The 24,195-nt window shown below is 38.4% G+C and overlaps 1 protein-coding gene across 4 annotated transcripts; it reads left to right on the forward strand.

Moving 5' to 3' along the window:
- Window positions 1-393: 393 nt before the first annotated feature.
- On the forward strand, window positions 394-22,862 carry stk11 (serine/threonine kinase 11). 4 transcript variants are annotated; one of them, XR_014530814.1, is made up of 11 exons: window positions 420-810; window positions 1,965-2,882; window positions 8,097-8,180; window positions 10,325-10,414; window positions 10,521-10,653; window positions 11,661-11,797; window positions 12,254-12,381; window positions 14,001-14,058; window positions 17,045-17,241; window positions 17,344-17,610; window positions 21,977-22,862. XR_014530814.1 is itself a non-coding variant. In XM_083525319.1 (10 exons), exons 2-10 carry the CDS (start codon window positions 2,599-2,601, stop codon window positions 17,556-17,558), a joined length of 1,326 nt encoding a protein of 441 aa, XP_083381445.1. In that variant the 5' UTR covers window positions 394-716; window positions 1,965-2,598; the 3' UTR covers window positions 17,559-17,718. The 4 variants fall into 4 exon arrangements, 2 of the variants coding, with proteins under 2 accessions (XP_083381445.1, XP_083381446.1); XR_014530815.1 differs by having other exon boundaries at window positions 420-716; XM_083525319.1 differs by lacking the exon at window positions 21,977-22,862 and having other exon boundaries at window positions 394-716; window positions 17,344-17,718.
- Window positions 22,863-24,195: the final 1,333 nt, after the last annotated feature.

Here is a 24,195-nt window from a genome sequence, read left to right on the forward strand (position 1 = left end):
TAGACGGGAGTGTAAATGTAAAAGGAAATGTAAAGGAAGTGTAGACGGGAGTGTAAATGTAAAAGGATATGTAAAGGAAGTGTAAATGTAAAAGGAAATGTAAAGGAAGTGTAGACGGGAGTGTAAATGTAAAAGGAGATGTAAAGGAAGTGTAAATGTAAAAGGAAATGTAAAGGAAGTGTAGACGGGAGTGTAAATGTAAAAGGACATGTAAAGGAAGTGTAAATGCAAAAGGAAATGTAAAGGAAGTGTACATTGAAGTGTAAATGTAAAATAAATGTGACAAAGTATAAACAGAAATATAAATAAAAAGTGAACATAGGAGTGTAAATTATGTAAGTAAACGTGACAATAAACAAGGAATTGTAAATATAAAATGAAATGTGACACGTCTGGGAAGTTTCAGGAGGAAGTGTATCGTGCAGTAGGTGTTAATGGGAGTGTCAGACGTAAAGTGGGTGTAGCGTGTAGATGGAAGTGTACAGAAAAGGAAAATGAAATCGAAAACGTGGAAGTGTGAGAAGTAGAATGAGTGTAAATGAAAGTGTAAAGCATTAAGCGAAGTGTGAGCTGCAGGGGGGAAAAGTGTGATTAGGACTGAACGCTAGCGCACTGACGCAGCTTGGCATTTAGCTGCGCACTGAGAGGGCCGGCGGGAGGTAAACAAGATGGCGGCTACCTTGGAGCAGCTGCAGCATTAGGAGCAGAGGAGAGAGGTATAGGACTGCGGTGACAGCACATAGCGGGGGGGAAACGAGCCGGTTTGGGGAATAGATTTGATATTTGCACTTGTTCGTTTCACGGCCTGAGGTGAGACGTTTGCTTGCGGTTCGTTTTGCGGTTTCTCGGGACGTCTCTGTGCTGCATTGACTGCTCGACTAGCGGTTAGCTGATTAGCTTAGCCGTGTGTGTGGATGTTAGTAAACCCTTAGCTAGCTAGTGGACCAGACTAGCCGAAACTTGCTGAAATGGGTTTGGGAGTGAGTTTTGGGTTTGGTGGATATTTTAACCAGATTCTGTAGGTTGGTTTGGGGTTATTGAGCTACCAGTTGCCTTGGCTTTACAACAAATCGATAGGTACAGAGGCGACATGCTAAACATGTGTAAATTAGTTTGAACGTCCACTTAAATGAGGGCCTGCAGATAAAATTGGTCCTGGAAATGTTTTAGACAGAAAAATAATAATTGTGAGAGTAATAATATTTCTGAATGTTTTAAGGAAATATTGCTGTAGCTGTTGACTCCCAGTCAAGTTTGAACCTAAAGGATTCAATTACCTTTCACATTTATTTAACTGTGTAATTTCCCTTTTTTATTTTTTAGAATTGATTTTATTTTATTTAGATTCCCCATAAAAGCATGACCATGTCTAATCAGCTTATTTGACTAACCTGCTGATAATGTTACCTGCTTGTGCCTAACAAGTTGTTTTCAAGTTTACAGATTTCTAGAAAATAATCATAAAAATCATTTTATTCTTTAATTATGCCACCATTTTCCCATTCATCTGATCGCTTTGTGATGAAAAACAGCGTTTCGAGTATAAGAAGGTGTACTTTGATCCGTTTTGCTGTACATTTGTTGATTTGGGACAAATAGGAGGCAAGTTATATCCTGTTAATTTTTTTTAGAAAGTTGACCTTGAATTTCTTTATTTCAAAGTTAAGACTTTAAAGAAATGAACACAAACGGCTTGTCGTGTTCCCGAGAAACCAGAACTTTTATCAGCTTAAAGCATCATATTAAGATCTATAGGTTTCCTCTTAAACAACCACACACACACACACACACTTTATTTCTGTAGATCAAGTCTATATGAATGAGGTGTGACTATAGAAATGATATTAAAGTATTAAAGTTTTCTTTGAGTTGCCGTTATTTGAAAAGGAATTAACGGCGCTATTCATGACGGCTGTGTCCAATTTTGCTTTTGGTTACTGATTAGGATTTTTCCATATTTGCAGGTTTCTCGTCTTCGTTGGATGAGATTTGGAGTGCTTTGAGGGGAAAAATCCATCGTAGCAAGATAATCTGGATCTTCATTCTGGATATCAGTGTGAAAATGCATCACTCCAGGATGGACCTCATGCCCTAGTGGATGTTGTTGTCCAGCAGGAAAAGCCTTAGTGAGTCCCCAAGACGGGTTTCTTCACGATTTCTGAACTAAGTTGCTTTGTACTGGACATGTTGTCAGAGATGAATAGGTGTCCAGTCATTCCAAATGTAGGCTAGCGGCGGCCTCTGATTGGACAGCGTATACTGAATTTGAAAGGCCAGTGCTCGGTGAAGTCTAACGATCTGCTTTTTTTGTTTGTTTGAGCTTTTTTTTTTTTGTTTGTTTGTTTTTTGCACTGGACCTTTTTTCTCATACCCATTCTTGGTGACCCTTGCACTAGTTCTACTCATGTTTACATCCTTGTTTTACCTGAGCCTTCATAAAAGCAGCAGCTTTGTTGCAATTAAGTGTCAGTTCTTTCAAATGCTGTTCTAAAAGGTTTCTTAACTTCCCAGCCAATCAGAATTGGAGATACATACCACATCTCCTTGTAGCTCTTAGGGCGTGAGTAAGGAAAAGGGAAAGGAAGGTTTCAAGAAAAGATGAGTGTCGGGGAGCTTCAGAACGCGGGCTTCCTGACCGAGAACGAGCTCATGTCCATGGACGCTTTCATCCACCGCATCGACTCCACCGAGGTGATCTACCAGCCACGGCGCAAGCGCGCCAAGCTCATTGGGAAGTACCTGATGGGAGACCTGCTGGGGGAGGGATCTTACGGCAAGGTGAAGGAGATGCTGGACTCTGAGACTCTGTGTCGGCGAGCTGTGAAGATCCTCAAGAAGAAGAAGCTGAGGAGAATCCCTAATGGAGAGGCCAATGTGAAAAAGTAAGCTGTTGATTGTGTTTGATGTGTGCTCTCTCGCTCTCTCTCTCTTTCTTTCTCTTTCTTCCTCTTTTTCTCTGGCTCATGGTGCTGCAGTAAAGTTCTTGATGACGGGGAGAAAAAAAAAAATCGTGTTTCAGCACTCAAGTTGTAACTCTCAGTTGCTGGAGAAGCGTAGCAGGCTGCAAAGTGAATCAAATGTGTGTCTCCATTATTTTCATCCTCATCAAGCAATTTCATCAGGGTCGACTCGTACGCAACCGAACCCTTCACAGGTATCGCACTGTCTGGTTACGGATGTCCTCTCGTTTAGCGTTTTGGACTCCAGTGTCTAAAAGCTGTAAATGGGAATCAATAGAGGAATCTTCAAAGTTTAAAAAAAACAAAAAAAACATTTTATTATTGCCAAACCCAAAACAAAACTTTTGCCAGTGGGGCGGTTGCTATTTTATTTGAATTTTTTATAAATTTTGTATTTATTTTTTTTTATGTAAAAGTTAGACGTTGTGGGTACGTCACGTCACATACCAGTGAATGTCTCGAAAATAGCCATCATGTTGTTCTTAGTTACATCGGTTTTAACATGTTGTAAATCTGTTTTATTTCCTCTTCCTTCACCATTGCTTTCTGCCAAAACTTAATATTTTTCTCATTTGCCAGCCAATTTGTGACCTGAATGGTCCGGGTGTAAAAATAAATAGATAATATAAAACAAATTGTTTCTCATACAGTGCTTTGGAACATGTATTATGAAATCCCCCTAGGGTGCCTGGATATGAATCAAAATATGTGACTATATCATGCAAATTTTTAAACTTCTGCACAAACATCAACAGTCCTGTATTAGACACGAAAGTAATCGTTCCTGAAGGTTGGGTGGTATCTATTCGGCTTCAGATCCTTTAGTATAGAAAGAGGAAGGTATAAATTCTTGTTTAAGCATGAAGGTGTTTTTTTTAGGGGTCTGTGGTGGTGAAAACAAGCCACAGATGTAGTAGGTAAAGATTCAGCTGGACTACGCTGGAGTTTTTCTTCACGCTTACAAAAAAATGACTCTTTCCCTTTATATCTTCTGACAATGCGGCATCCAACAGAGGCTTCAGAAATTTTTTCCATTTACTTGTTTACACCATAAACTGGCAAATTCCTTCCTGGCCTGCTCACCGATTCAATTTCCTAAAGGTCTTAGCCAAAAAAAAATGTTATCCCCTAATTCATTTAGAGCTGAGTTTTTTCCGAGTTTGATCACAGCATGAGGTTTAATTAAAATGCTGCAGCGTGGAGCCCCGGGTGCTTCTTTCAATAGCGTTGAGGGTTTAGACCTACATCAGAAAACTTTAGTGTAGCAACGAGATGGATTATCACCAGTGATTAGAAGAGTTCACGTGTATATTGTGTACGATCTTAAGTATATCCGCGTAACGATTTGCTGTAAATTGCCTGTATTCATTAATAGCTGTAAAAGTTAATTGATTCAATCCAGGTGAAAATGTTGCACGGTGAGGACAGAGAAGCCAAAATAAAGATCTAGCCTTATATGGATTGCTGGGATGCCATAGTAGCCTCCTCATTCACAGCAACAATTAGCATTCCTGCTTTCCAGCGGCAGCGTGCCCTGACTGGTGCATGCACACAGGCTCTGGTATTGCATAACAGCCCCTGTTCTCATGGTGGCGTTGGAGGAATGTTGAGGTGGAGTCAAACAGGGCCGAGGTTAGTAGTCCAGAGCCCGGCCTGGAAAGAGTTTTAAAAAATACAAACCAATTTATTTAGAAATAACTTTGAAACGTCAACATGACTCAAACTTTACGCCATATCGTGACGTTATATATAATATATAATGACTACGGAGCCAATTTTCAAATATACACACGAACAATGTAGAGATAAGTGGAGAGTAATAAAGCAAGGCGTGAGAGCAGCTCTGATTTATCGTGCGTATGTTTGTTTAGCTTCTGTAATACACGTGACCGCACGTTTCAGCGCAATTGTAAATGGATAAAAAAGTATAATAGAATCCATTATTAGATAATAGACTTTGAGGTGGTCACAGTAACTCCCTCTCATGTCTGGACATAAAGTTGTTGGTTATTTTTCCTCGAACAACACGCCTAGTCATGTTTTGTCGTATTTCTATGTTGTCGTCGAACATGCGTACAGTTACTGTAGATTGGACTGTTTAATGATTTCTACATGATGTTCTAGAAAGCGCACTTTTTCAATGTTTACTGCTTGACACATTTCTGATAGATGTTTTATTGATTGGACTTTGCTGATAGACCCATAACGTTCCTGTTTTGTGTGTGTTTTGTGAGTTTGCACCACCACCCTTCTCTTTGTGGCTATTTTTTTCCCATTTGGAAACAAGACAGTAGTGTGAACTAAAGCTACAGAATAATGTTAATGTCCTCATAAGGTTGGTTTCCATAACAACTCAAGAACAGTTACAGGTTTAAAGCAGAAATGTCTATTTCATATTGAAGTAGAATTACAGAGAGTTATTTGTGAGTATATGCTGAACAGATCACTGTGCAAAATATTACTTATTTATGAAAGAATGAAATTTTGGCCTTGAAGCTTCTGAGTGTCAAAAATCCAAGATGGTATTAAAAAAAAGGTATTTGAGAAGTTACATTTGCTAGTTACATGTAGAGTTCAGCTATCAAGTATTTTACCAATTATTCCATTGATTAATCAAGTAATATGATAAGTAGTACTTTTTCTCTTAGCAAAGAGAAATACTAAATACAAAATTACTAAATAAGAAAAAATGTACTTGTTGCTGAGGGGGAAAAAAAAGAAAATATAAAAATAATTTTCAAATGACTTTTTTAAAATTATTTTATATATTTGTTTGAATTGATCCCAAACCTGGAAACTTTCTGTTGTGTTCTTTGGCCTGAATCTTTTCCTCACCCCCTCGCCGTTTTTCTCCTCGTTCATCCGTTTTTCATTCTGTGTTGTATGGAAGCCTGTTTCCGCCACATGGAAATTAATTTTTTTGCCTAATTAGGATTATTTTGCATCATGCATTACTTTTTCCCTCACAATTCCGACTATTTTCCTTCATAAACATCCAACATTTCTGGTGCATCCACCGAAAACCATGTTGAAGTTTGAAGCTGTTGGTGTATGAACGACGCTCCTCTGCTTCATCTGTCTTGTTCCTTCATCTCCAGAGCTGATTGTTAGACAAAGTGCTCTCCAGGGATTGGAGGCTCGATTTGATACCATGCGATTGGTTCTATTGATTGTAGCCCATTTCATTTTCAATGTGTAAAACCTTTTGGAACTACAGAGAGGGTGACTCTGAACGGTTGGCAAGAAAATAGTGTTTACATGTCCAGAGCGCTCCCGAGTTTAGCGGGTGGTGCATCAGTAATAATTTTCCATGGGATAACCGTGCTCTGTGTATAGATAAATGGTCAACAAAGCATTTTTGTATTCGGATTACTGGAGATACCCAAGGAATCGTTCCAGCCCTAGTAACATGTAGTCTTTTGTTTTCTTCTACATTTAATGGCCAGATGCTTCCGTGGACATCAGACCATTGCACTTCTTGTAGTTCTTCCTCAAATTGTTGGGATATAAGATGTTCTTTATATGTTGGAATACATTTTCCCTTTAATTTAAACCTGGCTTTTTCTTTCATTTGGCTGAAATTTAAATGTCACTGAAAGTCTTTGAATTCAGTAACAGAATACAACCGATTACATCTTTTTCTCACCAGAAACCAAATGAACAGTATTTTGAGAAATGTATCAACTCAACTGGCATATAAATGTAGTCGTGCGACTCGTTTACGATCCTTCAGGTGACCGTGTTGAGGAAATAAAGATGTATTGAATCATTTCCTTTCTGTTTGGCTTTCATCAGTCTTTGTTCAAAAAGTGCAACTGTGACGTTCAATGATGTCCATCCCCTTCCTCTTTATCAACACTTTACAGTAAATGGGAGCTTTTTGAGTCACAGTACTTGCTCTTTCCAGTAAAAAATGAATTGAGGAAAGATGTTGGTAATTACTTTGTCAGGGAGTGTTAAAGCTGGTCGTGTGGCTTGCAATGGCTTAAGTTCTTAGCTTTTATTTTGTGTCGTCTTTCAATTTGTCAATGTATCATGTTTCATTGGTGTTAAAATGGTTGTGAAATGCCCCAAAAATCTATACATTTGATCTTGTGTAACTGTTTATACCTGTTCTGAAATTTCACATCTTGAGATCTCAAGTGTTGATTAATATTGGCATTGATGTGAACAAGTAATCTGAATTAAAATGATCAGAAATTCTCTTTATACAAATTGATCAGCGTTTTCTGATTAAATTGGATTTAGGAAACAAACAGGTCTTTGCTGTTGTAATAACCTCCACTCTTTTGGGAAGATGTTCCACTAGATTTTGTGGAGATTTGTGCTTCTTTAACCATAAGGGTGTTCGTACAGTTAGTACAGGTACCGATGCAGGGTAAGGAGGCCTGGGGTGTAGTCAGCGTTCCAGTTGTTTCCAAAGATCTCTGTAGCAGGACATTCAAATTCTTGAACAACGAATCATTTGAACTATTTCTTCATGGAGCTGGCTTTTTTATACAGGGGCATTGTTGAGCTGGAACAGGTTCGAATCTCTTGGTTCAAGCAAAGGAAACTTTTTGTTCTGTTGCATACTTGACGTTCTATAAACGCCGATTTCTTCCGTTGTGTACTTTTATTGTATAAGACCGAAGGGACAAACGCGGGGCGAATTGATATTGCCGACAAAGTCCGGTTTTTCAATTATTTTATAAAGTGTATATAATTGGTATATCCAGAATTAAATTCTGATGTCCAACAAAGATTTGAAGCATTCGATTGAATTTATGTTGTATAACAACCATTGATTTAAAGTGCATCACGTTGCTGTTTGTGAGAGAAATCCTAGCAAATTAATTGGGTTTTTGTGTACTTGCAAATCGAGCTTTTCAATTAATTTTTATTTGTATAGCGCTTTTAACAACGAACATTGTCTCAAAGCAGCTTTACACAGATAATGTGGTGATAAAAATAAATGTTCTTTAGAAGTGTAAATTTGTCCCTGATGAGCGAGGCGGTGGCGACTGCGGCAAGGGAAAACTCCCCGAGATGGCATAAGGAAGAAACCTTGAGAGGAACCAGACCAAGATTTTCTCTTTGTATCTCCAGTTTCTATGCAAGTTTCCAAGATTTCAATATTTCTTTTGTGTGTTTCAGGGAAATTCAGCTGCTACGAAGACTACAGCATAAAAATGTGATCCAGTTGGTGGATGTGTTGTACAATGAAGAAAAGCAGAAAATATATCCTTTTGTGTATTGTTTATTATTATTATTATAATTATTATTATAAATTTTTTTGGTAAACGTGAATGTGTTCATCACTGTTGCACACGTTGCTCTCACTAGTGGTGTTGCTTCTCTCATATTCACACACAATCTTGCCGGGGGTATAAAAAGCACTCGTTTGTGGTGTTGAAGTTGATGAATAGCTTGCAGCATGGTGCAAAATGGGCTTATTGAATGTTCTAGAAATGATGTTTGGTGTTGGGTAATGCATGCGCTGTGTTTGTGTACTAATATGTTTGATCTTATCCATAAGCAGAGATGTTTGCTGCTGCATCTCATTTGATTGATTTGCATTAAAAAACCCATTGCTGAAATTTTTCTTTTCCCTCAGGGTTTTTGTGGGGTCTTAAAAAGTTTATTTTCTGATGTCCATTTAGAGCCAACGCTATTGTTTATTAAAATGCTCATGCAGCACTTTAGAATGTTTTTTTTGGTTTGGTTTGGTTTGTTTGTTTTTGTTTTTCTTCGTGGAGTTGTACTTCTTCTTTCGCTAGTCCAGATCTAATTCACTGTATTACGACTACAATCAGCTTTTTGTTCCTGGCACAAATCTCTCTCAAGGATTGTACCACAAATTTAAAAACGGATTTTATTTTAGCTATGAAGAAGTGCAAGTTTAGCCATACTTGAAAAAAAAAAAGTAATTTAGGGCATGGTTCATTTATTTATTATTTTATTATTTTTTAATCTTAAATCTGAAACCTGCAGCAAGCCTGATTTACGACATTTAGCAGACGTCCTTATTTATACCATCTTACAATTATCTAATTTATACAGTTAAGAAGTTGTGGGTTAAAGGCAGCTAAGTGTTGCTGGGGTTTGAACTCGCAACCTTCCGAAAAGAATCCCAACTTCTTGGTTACTGTTATTAAAGCCTACAAATAAACATCATTCCATCGCCATCCCTCTTGGTGTTCTCTCACTAGTTTGTGAATTATAATAAATTCCAGTACCATTTAAAGCCATGCTGGGTGAACCTGGGTGTAGTATAGGCTAGTAAAAGTGTCCCTTTAAACTTTCACTTGAGTAAAAGTACAAAAGTATTTGCCTTCAAATGTACTTGAGTATCCAAATGACTGATTTATAATGTTCCTTTATTGTCATTTTTATCACAATACTTTTTGCTCAATCAACTCTGTTTGTTTGCTCTCAGATCTAATAATTAGCCAAACACTGATTATCAATTTAAATTATCATGAAATTAAAACCTTTTTAACTATTTAAAAAAATAGTTTTGTGCAAAAAAGGCCAGGGATGTTGTGGCAAGTTCGAGTCAGGAGTTCCTTCCATCGTTTATTCCTCTAAATGTTCTGCTTGCTGTTGCTGAGATTAATGTTCGTGTTAAATAGATACCACCAAGCAGCAATCCAAAAAACCAAAAGGAACGACTGATTTTGCTAAATGTTCCGTAAAAAATCAGATATTTTACTTTGAATTGTAGTGAAGTAAAAGTCTCTCTAAATAGAAATAATTACACTACTGGTATCGGAGTTGTTTGAATGCAGGGGAAAAAATAGAATAAGTTTTTTTGTGCACGTTGATATTGTAGTAAATTAAAAGGGCAATTAAAATCAGCTGTGCAGTGAATCAGTTCTATTTTTTAATCAGGTGGATTAGTTGTCATGTTCTTAAATAGCTACACAATTAAAAAGTAATAAACCACTCAGGACTTTATTACAGCACGTTTAATACGCAGTCAGATCCCTTGCACAATTTCAGGGTGTCGTACCTTCCAGAGTGAAACGGTGGGATCTGCGGTTTTAGACAGTAATAGCCTTTTACTGCCGGAGAACTCGCTGAAACGGGCATTTACTTAAATCTAATTAGTTGATGATTAAGTAAAAGGCCTGTAATTTATAACTCTTATGACCAGCAGTGGGCTATTTTTATCCAGGCACTAACTTGAAGGAGGCAGCAGACGCCTTGTCCAATTCTCACCTCAAAACCTCATACAGAATTTGACATGTCCTGATGTAGCAGTGTGAGCGGAAAATATTTGATGTTCTAATATGACGCACAATTATTATTTTTATTATTATTATTTTATTATTTATTATTTTCCCAGTTCAAATGTTTTTTTTCCTTGACCGTTCCCGTACGTATATGGTAATGGAGTACTGCGTTTGCGGCATGCAGGAAATGTTGGATAGTGTTCCTCAGAAAAGGTTTCCAGTATTTCAAGCTCACGGGTGAGAATCCCCGATTCTTCCAGATAATTCAGCTAACCATTGTTTCAGGACAATGTTGGTGTCTCGCCATTCGTCTGACACGTTCATGTAACCCCCCCCCTCCCAGGTACTTTTGCCAACTTTTGGACGGTCTTGAATATTTGCACAGCCAAGGAATCGTTCACAAAGACATTAAACCAGGGAATTTGCTGCTGACCACAGACGGCGCTTTGAAGATCTCTGACTTGGGTGTAGCCGAGGTGAGAAGCTCTGTTTGCTTTATTTTTAATAATAAAAGCAGGTGGAAATGCTTGAAACCACGAACAGCACATTTCAGTGAGTGGAAACGGCTTGTAGGGTTTAATATGCATAAAGTGTGCGATATATTCACTTATGAATCTTCAAACAGTGTTGCACTTTATGTCCTCCTCAGTTAACCTGCTCACCAGTGCAATTTTTTGGGGGGAATAAAAAATAAATAAATAAATAAATAAATAAATACAGTGCAGTGTATAAGTTTCAACCTTCACAGTGCTAGTACCAGTTCTAGCTCATATCTGAGGACTAGTCCAGCTTCCTATCTATATTATCTGTAAAGGTCAATTAGAGATCAGTTTAACACCGGAAGAGGAGCTGCGTGCGTGCGTGTGTGTGTGTGTCTACAGTTAAAGTGAGACGCCGGATTGTGCAGCGGTGGACGTCCCAAAAAATAGACTGTTATTTTGAGTTACTTTGCCCGTGAAACTTCAGTTAAACATGGTGATGTAAAACTCTTTATTTTCACAAGATTAATCATGAAGGGCAAAGTGGTGGTTGTTATTCGTAAATATAAAAAGAGAAGGTCTTCAGAGGACACCTAGGTTTGTTCTGTGACCAAAAAAATGGTCAAATTGTCAAAAGCCCTAGTACTCGAGCATCTTTTTAACCCACTAAATTTACACCGTGAGTTGCGTCATATACATATATAAGTCACTAACAATTGTGACCTTTGAGTCACCGAGCCAAATGATGGTTACAGCCCCAGAAGCTTAAGAGCTGACATTTGACCAAACGTGTGTGTGTGTGTGTGTGTGTGTGTGACCAGCAGAGTGTACATTTACTGCTAATTGCAGTCTACACTCCCATAACCCCTTTGAAATTCCTTAACGCTAGGATGAGTCATTTCCATCTGAGCATTTGCTACTGCGTCATTGACATCGAGACATTTGCATTTGTTACATCTCGAAGCTGAATGCATGCTTGTGTGATCTCTGACCTCCCGCTCTAGGCTCTCCACCCATTTGCGGAGGACGACACGTGTCGAACGAGTCAAGGCTCGCCTGCTTTTCAGCCGCCCGAGATCGCCAATGGCTTGGACACCTTTTCAGGGTTTAAAGTGGACATCTGGTCTGCGGGGGTCACACTGTGAGTGACGTAAACACACAGGGTCAGGCAGCTGCTATTGATCGTCAGGAACTGTTATTAATCCTAGATGAACATGACATTGTATTACTGCAAAGACACGACACAAAAAGCTGCTAATTTTAATATAATCGCATCATCATTATGAGCATTCTGTGTGTGAAGTAAGAATTGGGTATGGCTTTACATGCACTTACCCACATGCACTCGAACACTCGTGTAAAGCCTGTCCAAAAACAACCAGCAAAATCGAATAACCATCCAGTTTCAATAATTCAGCAGTGCTGTGTAGAGATTATCAAATAGGATTTAGGATTTGTGAATAGCAGGCACTTGTTTTTTAACGAATGGTCGACAATCTAATATGAAGGTTTACACACAAAAAATACGGTCCACTTAGATGAGTCTGTAGCACCAATTAATTTATACATTATTATTATTTTTTTTGCTTTTTTACAGATACAACATAACAACAAGCCTGTATCCGTTTGAGGGGGATAACATCTACAAACTTTTCGAGAACATTGGAAAGGGAGATTACACTATTCCAGAGGAGTGTGGGCCGCTGCTTACAGACCTGTTAAAAGGTATAGTGTTGATTTTTGAGCCTTTTTTGTCGCAGTGAGGAGACTTTAAAGCAGGGGTCCTTAAAGTTCTTCTCTGAGGGACACATTTTTTTTTTCTTTTTTTTAATAGGGGTCGGTCTGTAACAGAAAATCACATGGGCCGTAGGGAAGAACGGTTTTATTGTAGAGATTTTATTGTGATTTCAGTGTATTTATTTTTCATAGCCTCCTAATGCTATGTGGTGCGTCAGTAATAATGGTCCGTGGGAAACGCAGTGCTCAGTGTTTAGTTAAATGGACTAAAAAAAATTTGTAATGGAATTGTTATTCGAGGAATCGTTACAGCCCTTTTTCTTTTTTTACATATATTTTTATATAATGAATTATTAATTAATACTCAATTAATTATTTTAAATATATTATATAGCACTCTCCCTGCTGCTCGTGGTATCACCGATTCGTCTCTAGAGGACGCTCTCATAATGACAGCCGACTGGAAGTCGGAAAAACTCTGTATGGACTTTTGTGTTCCAGAAATCAACTATCGGGGCCTCGTCCTCTATTTATAACTAAGAGAAATTTTAGTTTGAAAGTGAACCTTTTTATTATCAAATACAGATATAATATCCGAAACATGTATTTAAAATTACATTTATAAAATACTTCTCTGGCATTGGTCAGAGGGCTGTTACAGGCCGTACTGACCCCTTCTAGGCAGCATTGCTTTATGTGCTGCAGTTCATCGATTTGGAGAGTAGATGGCGCTCTGGCCTCACATCTGCATGAGTGTTTTTTTTTTTTTTTTCTTCCTCTCTGAGTCATAAGTGAGCCTGTATGAATTCCCGGGGTATGTTTTCATTTCTGGCTGATGTTTGGCTCTGAGGAGAGGGAGTTTCAATACTGGAATCTGGAATCACGTCCAACTGGATGCTCATATAAAATGATTTCAACTTTGGAAAGGGCAGCGCTTATAAATGCTGCCGTTTCTCAGTCATACTCTAACATTTAACCATTTGTCTCTTTTACATTTTTATCCCCCGCTTTAATTGTTCTGTGTTAACTCTAAACAGATTTTCCTCAAAGATCTATAGAAAAGTGTCGTCTTGATGTCCTTTACCCCCTCTTTTTGATTTCTCACTGTTTCTCTCTCGATCACTGTCTGCTATTCTGTGTGTGTGTGTGTGTCTGTGTCCATACACACACACTCTCTCTCTCCACCTGTCTCTTCACCTGTCTCTTCATATGTATTCATATATTTTATATATAATATTTCTCTCTCTCTGTCTTTGTTTTTTGTGCCTCCCTCACACGAGTAGTTATATTTTGGTAGCAAACACAGTCTACGGTTACATGTTCTGACCTTTGTTCATTTAGGACAGCTCTGTCCAGTTTTTTTTTTTTTTTTCCTCTGTTCAGTGTGTCATCACTTGTTACTGTCTAACATTCACATACCCACCCACTATGCATTTGTGGTAAGCTCTGACTTCTGCCCTTGAGGCTGGTCACTCGCTGCAGAGGCTCATCATTCATCTAATGAATCAGTCTGCATTTATTACATTCCTCTTGCATGTAAATTTGGTGTGTGAAATTCTCTCACTCTTTTTTTTTTTTCGCTTCTTTTTGTTTTGTTTTTTATGCAGGAATGCTTGAATACGATCCTGTAAAGAGATTCTCAATACAGCAAATTAGGCAACACAAGTAAGTCAATCCGAAAAATGTAATGAGTTTTCTGAATCAGTTTCTTGTAATAAATTTTAAACATCTACAAGATGATTTTTTTTTTATGAAATTGGAATGCATACTGATTCTGAGACTTTTTAAATGTTGACATTAAAAACTTCTGTGTAATAACTTGCTGTCTTTCAGCAAATTGTAATTATGAATTATGAAAGCTAGACATAATATCTAAATATTATGTCTAGCTTTCATAATTCATACCAATTACAATTTTGTGGGACATTTGAAATACACTTTCCACAATTGTTTTTAAATGTAAATCCTTGATATCGGTTCACTTTTTTTTAATTTAATACATAATAGGTTTATTATACACAGCATTTATAAATCAATCTTTCTTACTGCTTTTATCTTGAATAGTAAATAAAGCAAGCGCAACATCGTACAGCTCAACATCGATGCACTGAAAAACTAACGTTAATTTACAGGATTTAATTAGAACAGAATATACACTTAGAGACTATTTAAGAAGTTTTTAAATATTGAAATCCCTGCAACCAAGATGTTCTTGTGTCGGGTTACGGCTCATGGAAAGTGAAACGGTTGGATTTATTCCAAATTTCTTTATTTTCACTTTTTTTTTTTCTTCAGCATTATCCTAATGGGCTGTTTATTAACTTGTTGATGGGGGATAGTTCTAAGTAAAATCAGACATTAAGAACCCCTAATATAACCAAAATGGCAGGACCCATGTTTCATAACACCTTTCACAACACGCACACTTTTTAAACAAGGAAATGCATTTAGGAGACTAATTGCTACAAATCACTGACACTGGAGACTCCTTTCCTAAACTTTTCCTTACTGCACTTTCATTTCTGCACATTTTTAATCCTAGTTTTATGCGGATAGGTGTATTTTCTGCTTTACAGGTCCTTTGAACAAGCTGTTGCTATAGAAACTAATTCATTAGAATGAGCACATTGATATTAACCTGCGACCTGAAGAATCTTTTTCAAGCTGCTTTTCACCCTTTCTGACCAATCGGGTTTTAAACCTAAGAATTAGACATAGATTTAATAATCATTAAAAATAAGTCTGCAGCACTGTGAAACACATTATAAGAAGGTGCTAGAAAAGTCTTTCTGGAAGAAAATGATTTACAAGTCAGTCATTTACGGAGGACAGGAATCTATTTATTTATTTTTTTCCTGTCGTTAGCGTTTCAGGAGCCGACTTTGATTTGATTCCTGAAGAGCACTTAAACACTCGTAAAGATCCGTTTGAAGTAGACTGCTGTGTATTCATGCATTTTGGTAGACTAGCAGAGGACTGGAAAATACTGTTTGAGATTAGATTACGTGCGAGCAGAGCAGGCCTACTGTGACGCCATTCATTTTTGTGCAGGAACGAGAGCCGAAGCAGAATCCGGGGAGAAGAGTTTCTTACGCAATGCTTTATTCAGAATAAAAGAGAAGAGTGGGAGAGTGTCAGAATAAAGAAAATGGGTAAAGATTAAACGAGGGGAGATGTAAGTTTGGAAAATAGGTGAAATGTAGGATTGCGATGGAGCAAAGGAGTATGAGGTAGGTGTTGAAAAATATTTAAAAAAAAAGAGTGGGAGAGAAAACGGGAGTCGGGTTCTGAAAATGAGGCATTTGATGAGGGAGAATGAGGAGAAAAGGCGGCTCAGCGCACTGCTCCCAATGAGTTCATGAGCTGTGATTTCCATGATTGTTAATAACAGCCTTCATGTTCTGCAGGGCTGATTGACCTTCAAACATCTTTTAAAAGAAGTGAGCGAGTAAGTGAAGGAGCTAGGGGACAGAGATGAACAGTATGAAAGAGGTAGAGAATAAATAGAGAAAGAGGAACAAAAGGAGTGGGAAAAAAAGTCTTAGGACTGAAATTGCTGCTGACTTTAATAAAAAAAAAAACTGGATAGTGAGGTCTTAACTATGTATAATCAAGAACACGTCACAAACGTCAAATTATTTAATGCTACTAATTATTTTAACACATTTCTAAGAGGTCTGTTTTAATGTTGGGGAAATCAGTCAACATGTATGTAGTTGGATTAAACCGCAATATGTATTTCTTCCTCTTTTCTATTTTTCACACCTAATTGTTTTTTTGTTTGTTTGTTTTTTTTTTTTTAAACAAGTAGCTATATGGTCACACATTATTTATTCTTTTTAACGTGCCACTAAAACGCTAAGATTATGAGAAAGTTGTGGCAATACGAGAACTAAGTGGAAATTACGAGAATAAAGACGTAGGCGCACCGGTGTTTCTTTCTCTTGTAAAACTCGTCTCCTCTTATATTAGCGCGCAGATGTAACCACCGATATCTTTGGAGTCGATCACTGGGTCGCCATTTCAGACTGCACAAAAGAGCCAGTTTGTGTGTAATATTGACGGTTACATCTCCTTGCTGTTTAAACAAGATATGTTGTTTCTCAAGAGAAAGAGACACCTTCACGTAAGTACTTCAGCCGGCGCCGATACTATTTTATTCTCTTATTGCTACGACTTTGTTCTCATAAACTTGTAAACAATAGTTTCGAATTTGGCCAAAAACTAAATTCTGCACGTGTAACTGTCTTTTCCAACAAAGTCTTTGACCAAAGTAATCATTCCTCATAGTCTTCCAGTACAAATTGTCTGTATGTGAGATAATAAGTGGCTGAACTGAGAATCTCTAATGAGGCACCTAAGGCTTAGGAATGCTGATTACAGCCCTCGTTAGAGCATCTCAACTTTGTCCTTGAGAACCATGTCCAAATACGGACTGTTCTCTTCTACTCGGAGACTAAGAAGAAGGGATAATGTTTGTCAAAGGCAGGCAGACATAAGGCAGGTAATCAAGGGTTGAGTTGAGAACCTCAAATGACTTTCTCCTGGGAATGCTGATTACTGTTTCATACAAAAATCAGAAAATCCTTCAATTTTCCTTCCCATGATCCAGGAGGTGTTCGTGTTAATCAGTTCTCTTGTGTGTATCTAGTTGGGTGAGGAAGAAACACCCACCATCGGAAGACCCTGTGCCTATCCCACCCAGCGCTGAGACCCGGGACACTTCAAGGAGCATGACAGTGGTGCCCTACTTGGAGGATCTTCATGGTTATGGTGAGGAGGAAGAGGATGACGAGATGTTTGACGGTGAGGATGAGATCATCTATACTCAGGATTTCACAGTGCCAGGTAAACGCATGCGTGCACACACACGCACAATTTCTGAGTTGAGTTATTTGTCATTGGTTACTACTATCTGACTCAGATTCATACTTGGCTAATTTTCTACAGGTCAAGTGGAAGAGGAGGAAGAAGAGGAGGTGGAGGAAGAGTGCTCTGCCGAACGGAGCCACGCCGCAATGAAGCCGGTTTGCGTGAACGGGACGGAACCGGCTGCACTGAAACCCAAATCGGATCGGCGCTCCAGCTCTTCATCCAACCCCTCCCGCAAAGGCGTGTCCACAGCCAGCAAGATCCGCAAACTCTCTACCTGCAAACAGCAATGACCACCCCCTCCATCTCTGCCCCGCCCACCTGCCTCTCTCTCTTTCTGTACAGGTGAGCGCAGAAAGGGGACATTGCACTTTGACCTGCATCATTTTGTTTTATCAGTTATAAAAAAAAAAAAAATAATCATCGGAATAAAAAATTATTTTTGTGCTTGTTCGTTTGCTTTTTAATTTGTGTAATAAACACGCCGAAGCGTCTGCTGCAGCAAAGCAAATTTAAGTGAGATGCAAAGCAATTGATGTGCATGCGTCCATTTAAAAGTTTCATTTAATTGGAAAAGTTAGCGGAGTATCAGGAATTAGTGCTTCTATTGTCTGAAATGACTTAAAGGATCATTAGAGGTGTTGGTTAGCCAATTTTCCCAGCTGCCATTAACTCACTGGATTACTCTGTTTATCTGACAGTTAAATACGGTTACTATAAGATTGAAGAGGAAAGAAATTGGATTATAGGGTAGTCTGGAAAATGAGCGCTTTTGTTAACCCAAACGACAAAAGGTGTTCGGTGGAACTCCGGTGTATGAGATTAATACGTTCCTGAAAACCGCTCGTGTTCCCATATGCTCGTACTCACATGTTAATTTTCCCATAAGAATAAATGTAAAAGCGATGAATCCGTTCCCAGACCTCATGCGATCGCTTATTTCAGCCCTTAAAAAAAAAATACAAAATACAAAAACGTTTTATACCTAATTTAACACAAATATACTTGTAACAAAGTATAAACTTAAAAAGTAATAAATTCTAAACAAAGAAATGAATCCTTTTTTGTTTTTTATAATTGTCTGCAATATGGCATGTCCAGTTCAACAGTAAGTACAAAGATCTCACCACGTTCGTGCTTTTCTTTAGATCAATTGTTATTCTTTTCAACAGCCTTCTTTCCAGTACCCATGATGCAAAATTTATAGTGAAATATAGTTTATAATTCATAGTGAGCATGAAGCGTGGGGACGGAGGTGACGAGCGACAAGCAAAACGTGGGACTGGAACCAAACGTGTCAAAAGAAATGCTCGTCTTCCCGAAATATGCTTCTACTCGTACAAAGATTTTTACTAGTAAAACCTCTCGTACTACAGAGCACTCGTACACAGGGGGTTCCACTCTATAATAAAAATACAAATTAATAAAGGGGGAGGGAGGTTCTTACTCTAGCAGCTAAGTGTATGCACCGGTGGGCCCATTATAGCAGGGGTGGGAAAAGATTTTTGGCTTTAGGGCCACCCTGGGTTTTTTTTATTTGACATACGGGCCAGTAGCAGATTTTTTTTATTTTATTAATAAATTAAGAGAATGCTGAGGATGGAGCCACCAGGAAGAAGGAAAAGAGGAAAGCCAAGGAGAAGGTTTATGGATGTGGTGAGGGAAGACATGCAGGTGGTTGGGTTAAAAGAGGCAGATGTAGAGGACGGGGGGGTATGGAGACGGATGATCCACTGTGGTGACCCCTAATGGGAGAAGCCAAAAGAAGAAGAATTTTGAAACCCAGTAGCTAAAGAACTGATTTAATTTCAGTGAAAGTGTTTTTTTTGCCAGCACATCAAAGAATGGTCATTTTAGTGACTCGGGTCTTTGAAGCTCGTTCAACAAAAATAACTCATTTTTTATTTATTTTGTCATTTAGATCGTTTCGTTCCTTTGATCAGAAATATTACATTTTTAAAAAGCAGATTCCCCAACACGTCGCCATACGCCAATTTTGACATGAAAACTGACAATGCAGGCAATAACAAAATTATGATAAACATAATGAGTAGCTTCCCCTCTCATCTTCTGTCGCGTGAATCCCATAATTTTGTAACAGTAACGACTCGAACCAGAGGACTCATGAGATGAACTACACCATTCTGTTTCCTGTGTAGTGCACTGCATAGCGTATATGGGAATCACGTGATAAAAGACCAAACAAGTCGGACTATGTACAGGAAACAGAATTGAGTTCAACTCTTGACTCTTTTAGTCCGAGTTGTTGGTAGTAAATTAATAAATCACTCGTTCTTTTGAGTCACTTTAAAGACTTGTTCGAAATGAACGAATCGTTCGTCAACGACTCGTCGCTAGTGTCCGTTTAGTTGCATCAATTCACAGGACAAATCTCATGGTTTCGCCTGTTAAGTGAGATCCGTCTTGTGCTTTGATGTTCACCCTGAACCTTTGGTGCTTAACTCTTGAAAAGAAGTTTGTCAGGAAAAATAAGTCGCTGATAGGGTAATTGGCTGTCAAATTCGGAGGAGTAACTGCCCTTTCTTGCATCGACTGGTTGCTGGTGTCGTTCGCATGCTCGGTGGAAAAATAGCGGCTGATATTTTATTCTTTTTAAAACGTGAAACATATACAGCCTTTTGGAAAAAAATATATTTAACTGTTCGATCCGTATCCGCAAAGATTCTGCACTCAGTGTTGACTTTTCTTCAATCCATTCATTGTTAAAGTAGGACTCTGCAGTGGCAAACGTGAAGAATGAATATCTCGGTGTAGATGCTTTAGGTAGCGTGTGGAGTGAATAAAACGCAGGGTATTGCAAGAAAAAGAGAGTAAATGAATGCGGTTAGTAAATACTCGACAGTCCAGATTAAACAGCCCAAAAGGGCTTATGTGGTCTGAGGGACCCCCAACCCTTAAAAACTTTAAAAAAAATTTAAATTAAAATTTTTAACAAGGCTTTTCAGACTCTGTGAGAAAACTCATCAGCTTGCTGGTGTGCAAGTGGTGAATGAGCACTCGCCTGTTCACGCCGCCTGTTCTTTCTCATAAAGCTAGCCTATTGCTATTGAGCTGCTAACATAAATGCCTCTGCATCTATACTTGTGTATACTGATAAGCCAGCAAAACGAGCGAGAGCTGAAGCAAGCATATGGGGTATTAAAAATTCCCAAAATGGCCCAAAAAAACCAAACCGATTGGGGGGAGGTTTGGAGAGTGTGTTTGTGTGTGTCTGTGAGAGAGTGTGTGTCACTCAGGCTTAAATGAGAAGCAGAGTGTGTCATGCCGACCCTCACATTGACAAGCTACAGCAGTGCGTCGTGATGACTCACTCCCTCTCTTCATACTTCACCCTCCTCCTTTTTCCCTCCATCCCTCCCTCTTATTCTCATCTTTTGTTTTGTGTCATATCTCCTTCCATCTGTCAATTCAGCCTTGCCCCTCCCATCTTTCCCCGGGGTTCCTCCTTTAGGCTGGGGGATGGATGGAGGGGATGACGGCGATGTTCTGATGACACACACACACACACACACACACACACACACACACTCGCTGCAGAGAGGCAGAGTATTAACACTTTACATGTTTTCTGATGATGACTCAGACCCTTCACTTGGCGATAAACAGTGCTGGGAGTGGGAGTGAGAGAAAGAGGACAAAGGCATGGATTTATCGCAATGAGTCCTGCTTCTCAAAAGGGAGGCTAAATATAATGTTTAAAAACGCTTTCATGTTGATGCACCGTACCGAGGTGACCAGTTTGGAGCAGTTTTCCGAGCAGCATACAAAAAAATTTCTAAAAATTAAGACTGGATGATTTTTTTTTTTTTCTTTTTTTTTTTTTTTTTATGTATTTTTGTTGGTTTTAATGCATTATTCATAATTGTAAGAAATTATAATAACCAGTGCATAATTGTTCTAGTGCCATTTATCACAATTTAACAAATGCACAAATTTCATACCACGCTGTCTATTAAGCCACGATTAATCATGGGCTTCACTGCTTATGTAAATCTGTCCCATGATCCACTGCTTGGATAGATGCCTTGTCATTAGCCAATGTGTCAATGAAAACTGCTGCACCATGCCAGAGCTTTTTTTTTTTTTTTTTTTTTTTGGTCAGTGACGTTACAGAGGGGGAAGTTTTTGTGAAGTTTCGTCCCCATGCTGAAGGAACGTGTAACTTTAAATATAACTTCAGTGTTTTTAATGCTATATAACAAAATATTGTGTTTTAAACCTTTGGTAAGTGTCGAATGGCGAATTATCCCAGAGGGTTTCTGCAGGGTCTTTAAAAAAAATTCTAGTGTCAACTTTTTAAATTTTTTTTATTTAATTTTTTTAGCTAGTGCAAAAAGGTTTGCTGTATTACAAATGAGCAACAGCCAATCAGCTTTGTGTTTTTTGGAGTGATTCTCTTTCAGATTGTTACACAGACATAAAAAAAAAAAAAACAAATAGGATCCTATTTTTCAGCTTTAGGAAACTGCAAGTTCAGCTTCGGGGGAATAAAAGGAAATAAAAAAAAAAAAATAAACAGATTTAGGGACAATTTGCTAACAACAAAGGTCGTAATTTTCATTCTGAATGGTCTTTAAAAATCTCACACATTTGACTTTGTGAAACCTGCAGAAACCCTGTCAAGGAATGAATGTGTCGGCTGTACGTCAGGACCCAAACTGTGTCATTAATCAATTGTCTCTGTGTACAGGTTTGTTATTTTCCCCCCCATCCTCTGTTTTGGATTCTCAGCCATGAAAACACACCACAGTTGCTGACACACACTTCACCATGGACTATGAACCCTAACGGAAAAGATGGCAGGAAGTGTGGATTATATGACACTTTTCGAGGTCTTTCCCTGGAAACGACTGACTGAATTTGGGATGCTGTATAAGGGAGGAAACTCCTGTTCTGCCCCCCCACCACCCACCGACCCCAAATATTTTCCTTTCACTCTGTTTCTTACTCGCTGTCTCTCTAAAGCTTTCTTAGATTAATTCTGTTGAACTCGCTCCCGCCTGGTCTCTCCGTGAGGCTTCTTCCATTCATTTTGCTGAACTCATGACACTTTCTCTTTCTCTCTTCTTCGCTGTCACTTTCTTGCTTTATCTTGTATCTTTCTCCATCTCTTGCTGTGGAACCCAAAGGCGTTCCCCACCCCCAATAACCCCCTTTTCTTTTTTTTTCGTGCTGGGCTTTTGTTGCCCATCAAATCTGACCTCAATGTTTAGTTCTGTAGGTGATCTTTTAATTTTGAACTGCAGTTTAAGGTGCACATGGAGTTGATGTTTAAAAAAATGGCATAAAGGACAGTTATTATTATATAGAAGCCATGATGATGTTGCTGAAGATAATTATACCCATAAGAATAAAAAACTGCATGCTGTGAAGAGCTTTGGGGGGGAAAGGGGGGTTATGATTTGTACAGGCAAACGTATCAACACCTGCTCAGTGCAGGATGGTTTGTTTTTTTGTTTTGTTTAGTTTTTTTTTTTTTTTTGGGGGGGGGGGGGGTTAGTGTTACATTTTTTTTTCTTTTTCAAAAAATATTTTTTAATTATTATTTATATAAAACACCTCCCAACCAAACCAAAGCTGATGCTCGTGTGCATTTTGTTCATTCTTTTTTTTTTTCTTTTTTTTTTAAATTTATTTATATATATTTTTGGATTGACAGAAAATTGGACACAAGTGGACAGAATCGAGGATGAGCAAGCCAAGTTGAAGCTCCTAGTTAATGTCGAAGGTGTTATTTGGGGAAACGTCTATTCCTGAGGCGCTGGCAGCCTCTTTCTCTCCCGCAGCTCTCCATTTTTAGACCCTGTTTTGTAGCTGATGCTGTTAGGAGCAGAGATTTTTTGCTGTTTTGAGCGTTATATAAAATCCCTGTTTAGTGCCTATAGGCCATAGTGACTCACTTCCATTTTTCTCCACTAACACTCAGGATGAACGTTGCAGGTGTGAGGAGCCTTTTGAGGTTGGCAGAATAAGCGTGTGCACCTTTCGCTTATTCCCCCTGAATTGTTACCATTTTTTTTTAGGGTAATCCAACAGCCCACAACACCTAGAGCTGTACAGGTAAAGTGGAATAATTTCCCCCCCTATTCCCTAAACACACTAAGCACTTACTTGAAGCTCTCACACACCCAAGTTCCCGAATAATGTAGTAGGCTTTATCTAGTAGGGTTGTTACCAGATGGTATTTAACAGATCGAACCAGTGGCCCAAAAATACTGTAGCTGAACCAATCACTGTATGGAATATGTGTGTGTCTTTAAACATGAACCACTGGGCTTCTGGATTCTTTTGCAGCTTATTATGACCAAGCATATATATAAACGTTTAATATATACTTAGACTTTTTGCCCAAAAGAACTTCAGAGAAAAAAATTGTTTTTTAAAAAACACTTTTATACCCACACCAGTGGTAGTAGTGGGCTGATTTGATGCACATAGGAACAACCCAGCAGATGAGTTTTAACTGTTCAGCGTCTGTGGTATTAGTTTAAAATAGTAACATGATGGCACCTGTATAAAACAAAGCCCTTTGACATTCTATAAACATGAGCTCATTTCTAATGGTTAGCTATTAAAAGTGTAAACTTGTTATATGATGTTTACCTGAATGTCTGTGTCTTAAACCATGATGCTGTGTGCAGTATTTTGGCAGCCAGGAGAATTCTGTTTCTATACGCCTGCTATAGAATAAATGATGACTTGAAAATCCTGAGAATAGTGTAAATTGGAAAGTAATGCCTTCTGAGTGTTCTACTGAATTTTTTTATTTATATATTGACTATAAAACCCAGAGTACAAAAGCAAAACCAATTAGGAAGGTTTATTTTTAAAGAAAACCCTCTGAACAAATGAAGGATCAATGCATGACCGTTTATTCTGATAAAAGGAAGAGGGCACTCGAATTCTTCC

This window comes from Silurus aristotelis (assembly GCF_946808225.1).
Source record: "Silurus aristotelis genome assembly, chromosome: 22".
Classification (NCBI taxonomy): domain Eukaryota; kingdom Metazoa; phylum Chordata; class Actinopteri; order Siluriformes; family Siluridae; genus Silurus; species Silurus aristotelis.

Coding starts and splice junctions, on each gene's coding strand:
- stk11 (XM_083525319.1), top strand. CDS start 2,599: ATGAGTGTCGGGGAGCTTCAGAACGCGGGCTTCCTGACCGAGAACGAG. Junction 14,059..17,044: donor CAGCAAATTAGGCAACACAA/GTAAGTCAATCC, acceptor GTGTGTATCTAG/TTGGGTGAGGAAGAAACACC. Junction 17,242..17,343: donor TCAGGATTTCACAGTGCCAG/GTAAACGCATGC, acceptor AATTTTCTACAG/GTCAAGTGGAAGAGGAGGAA.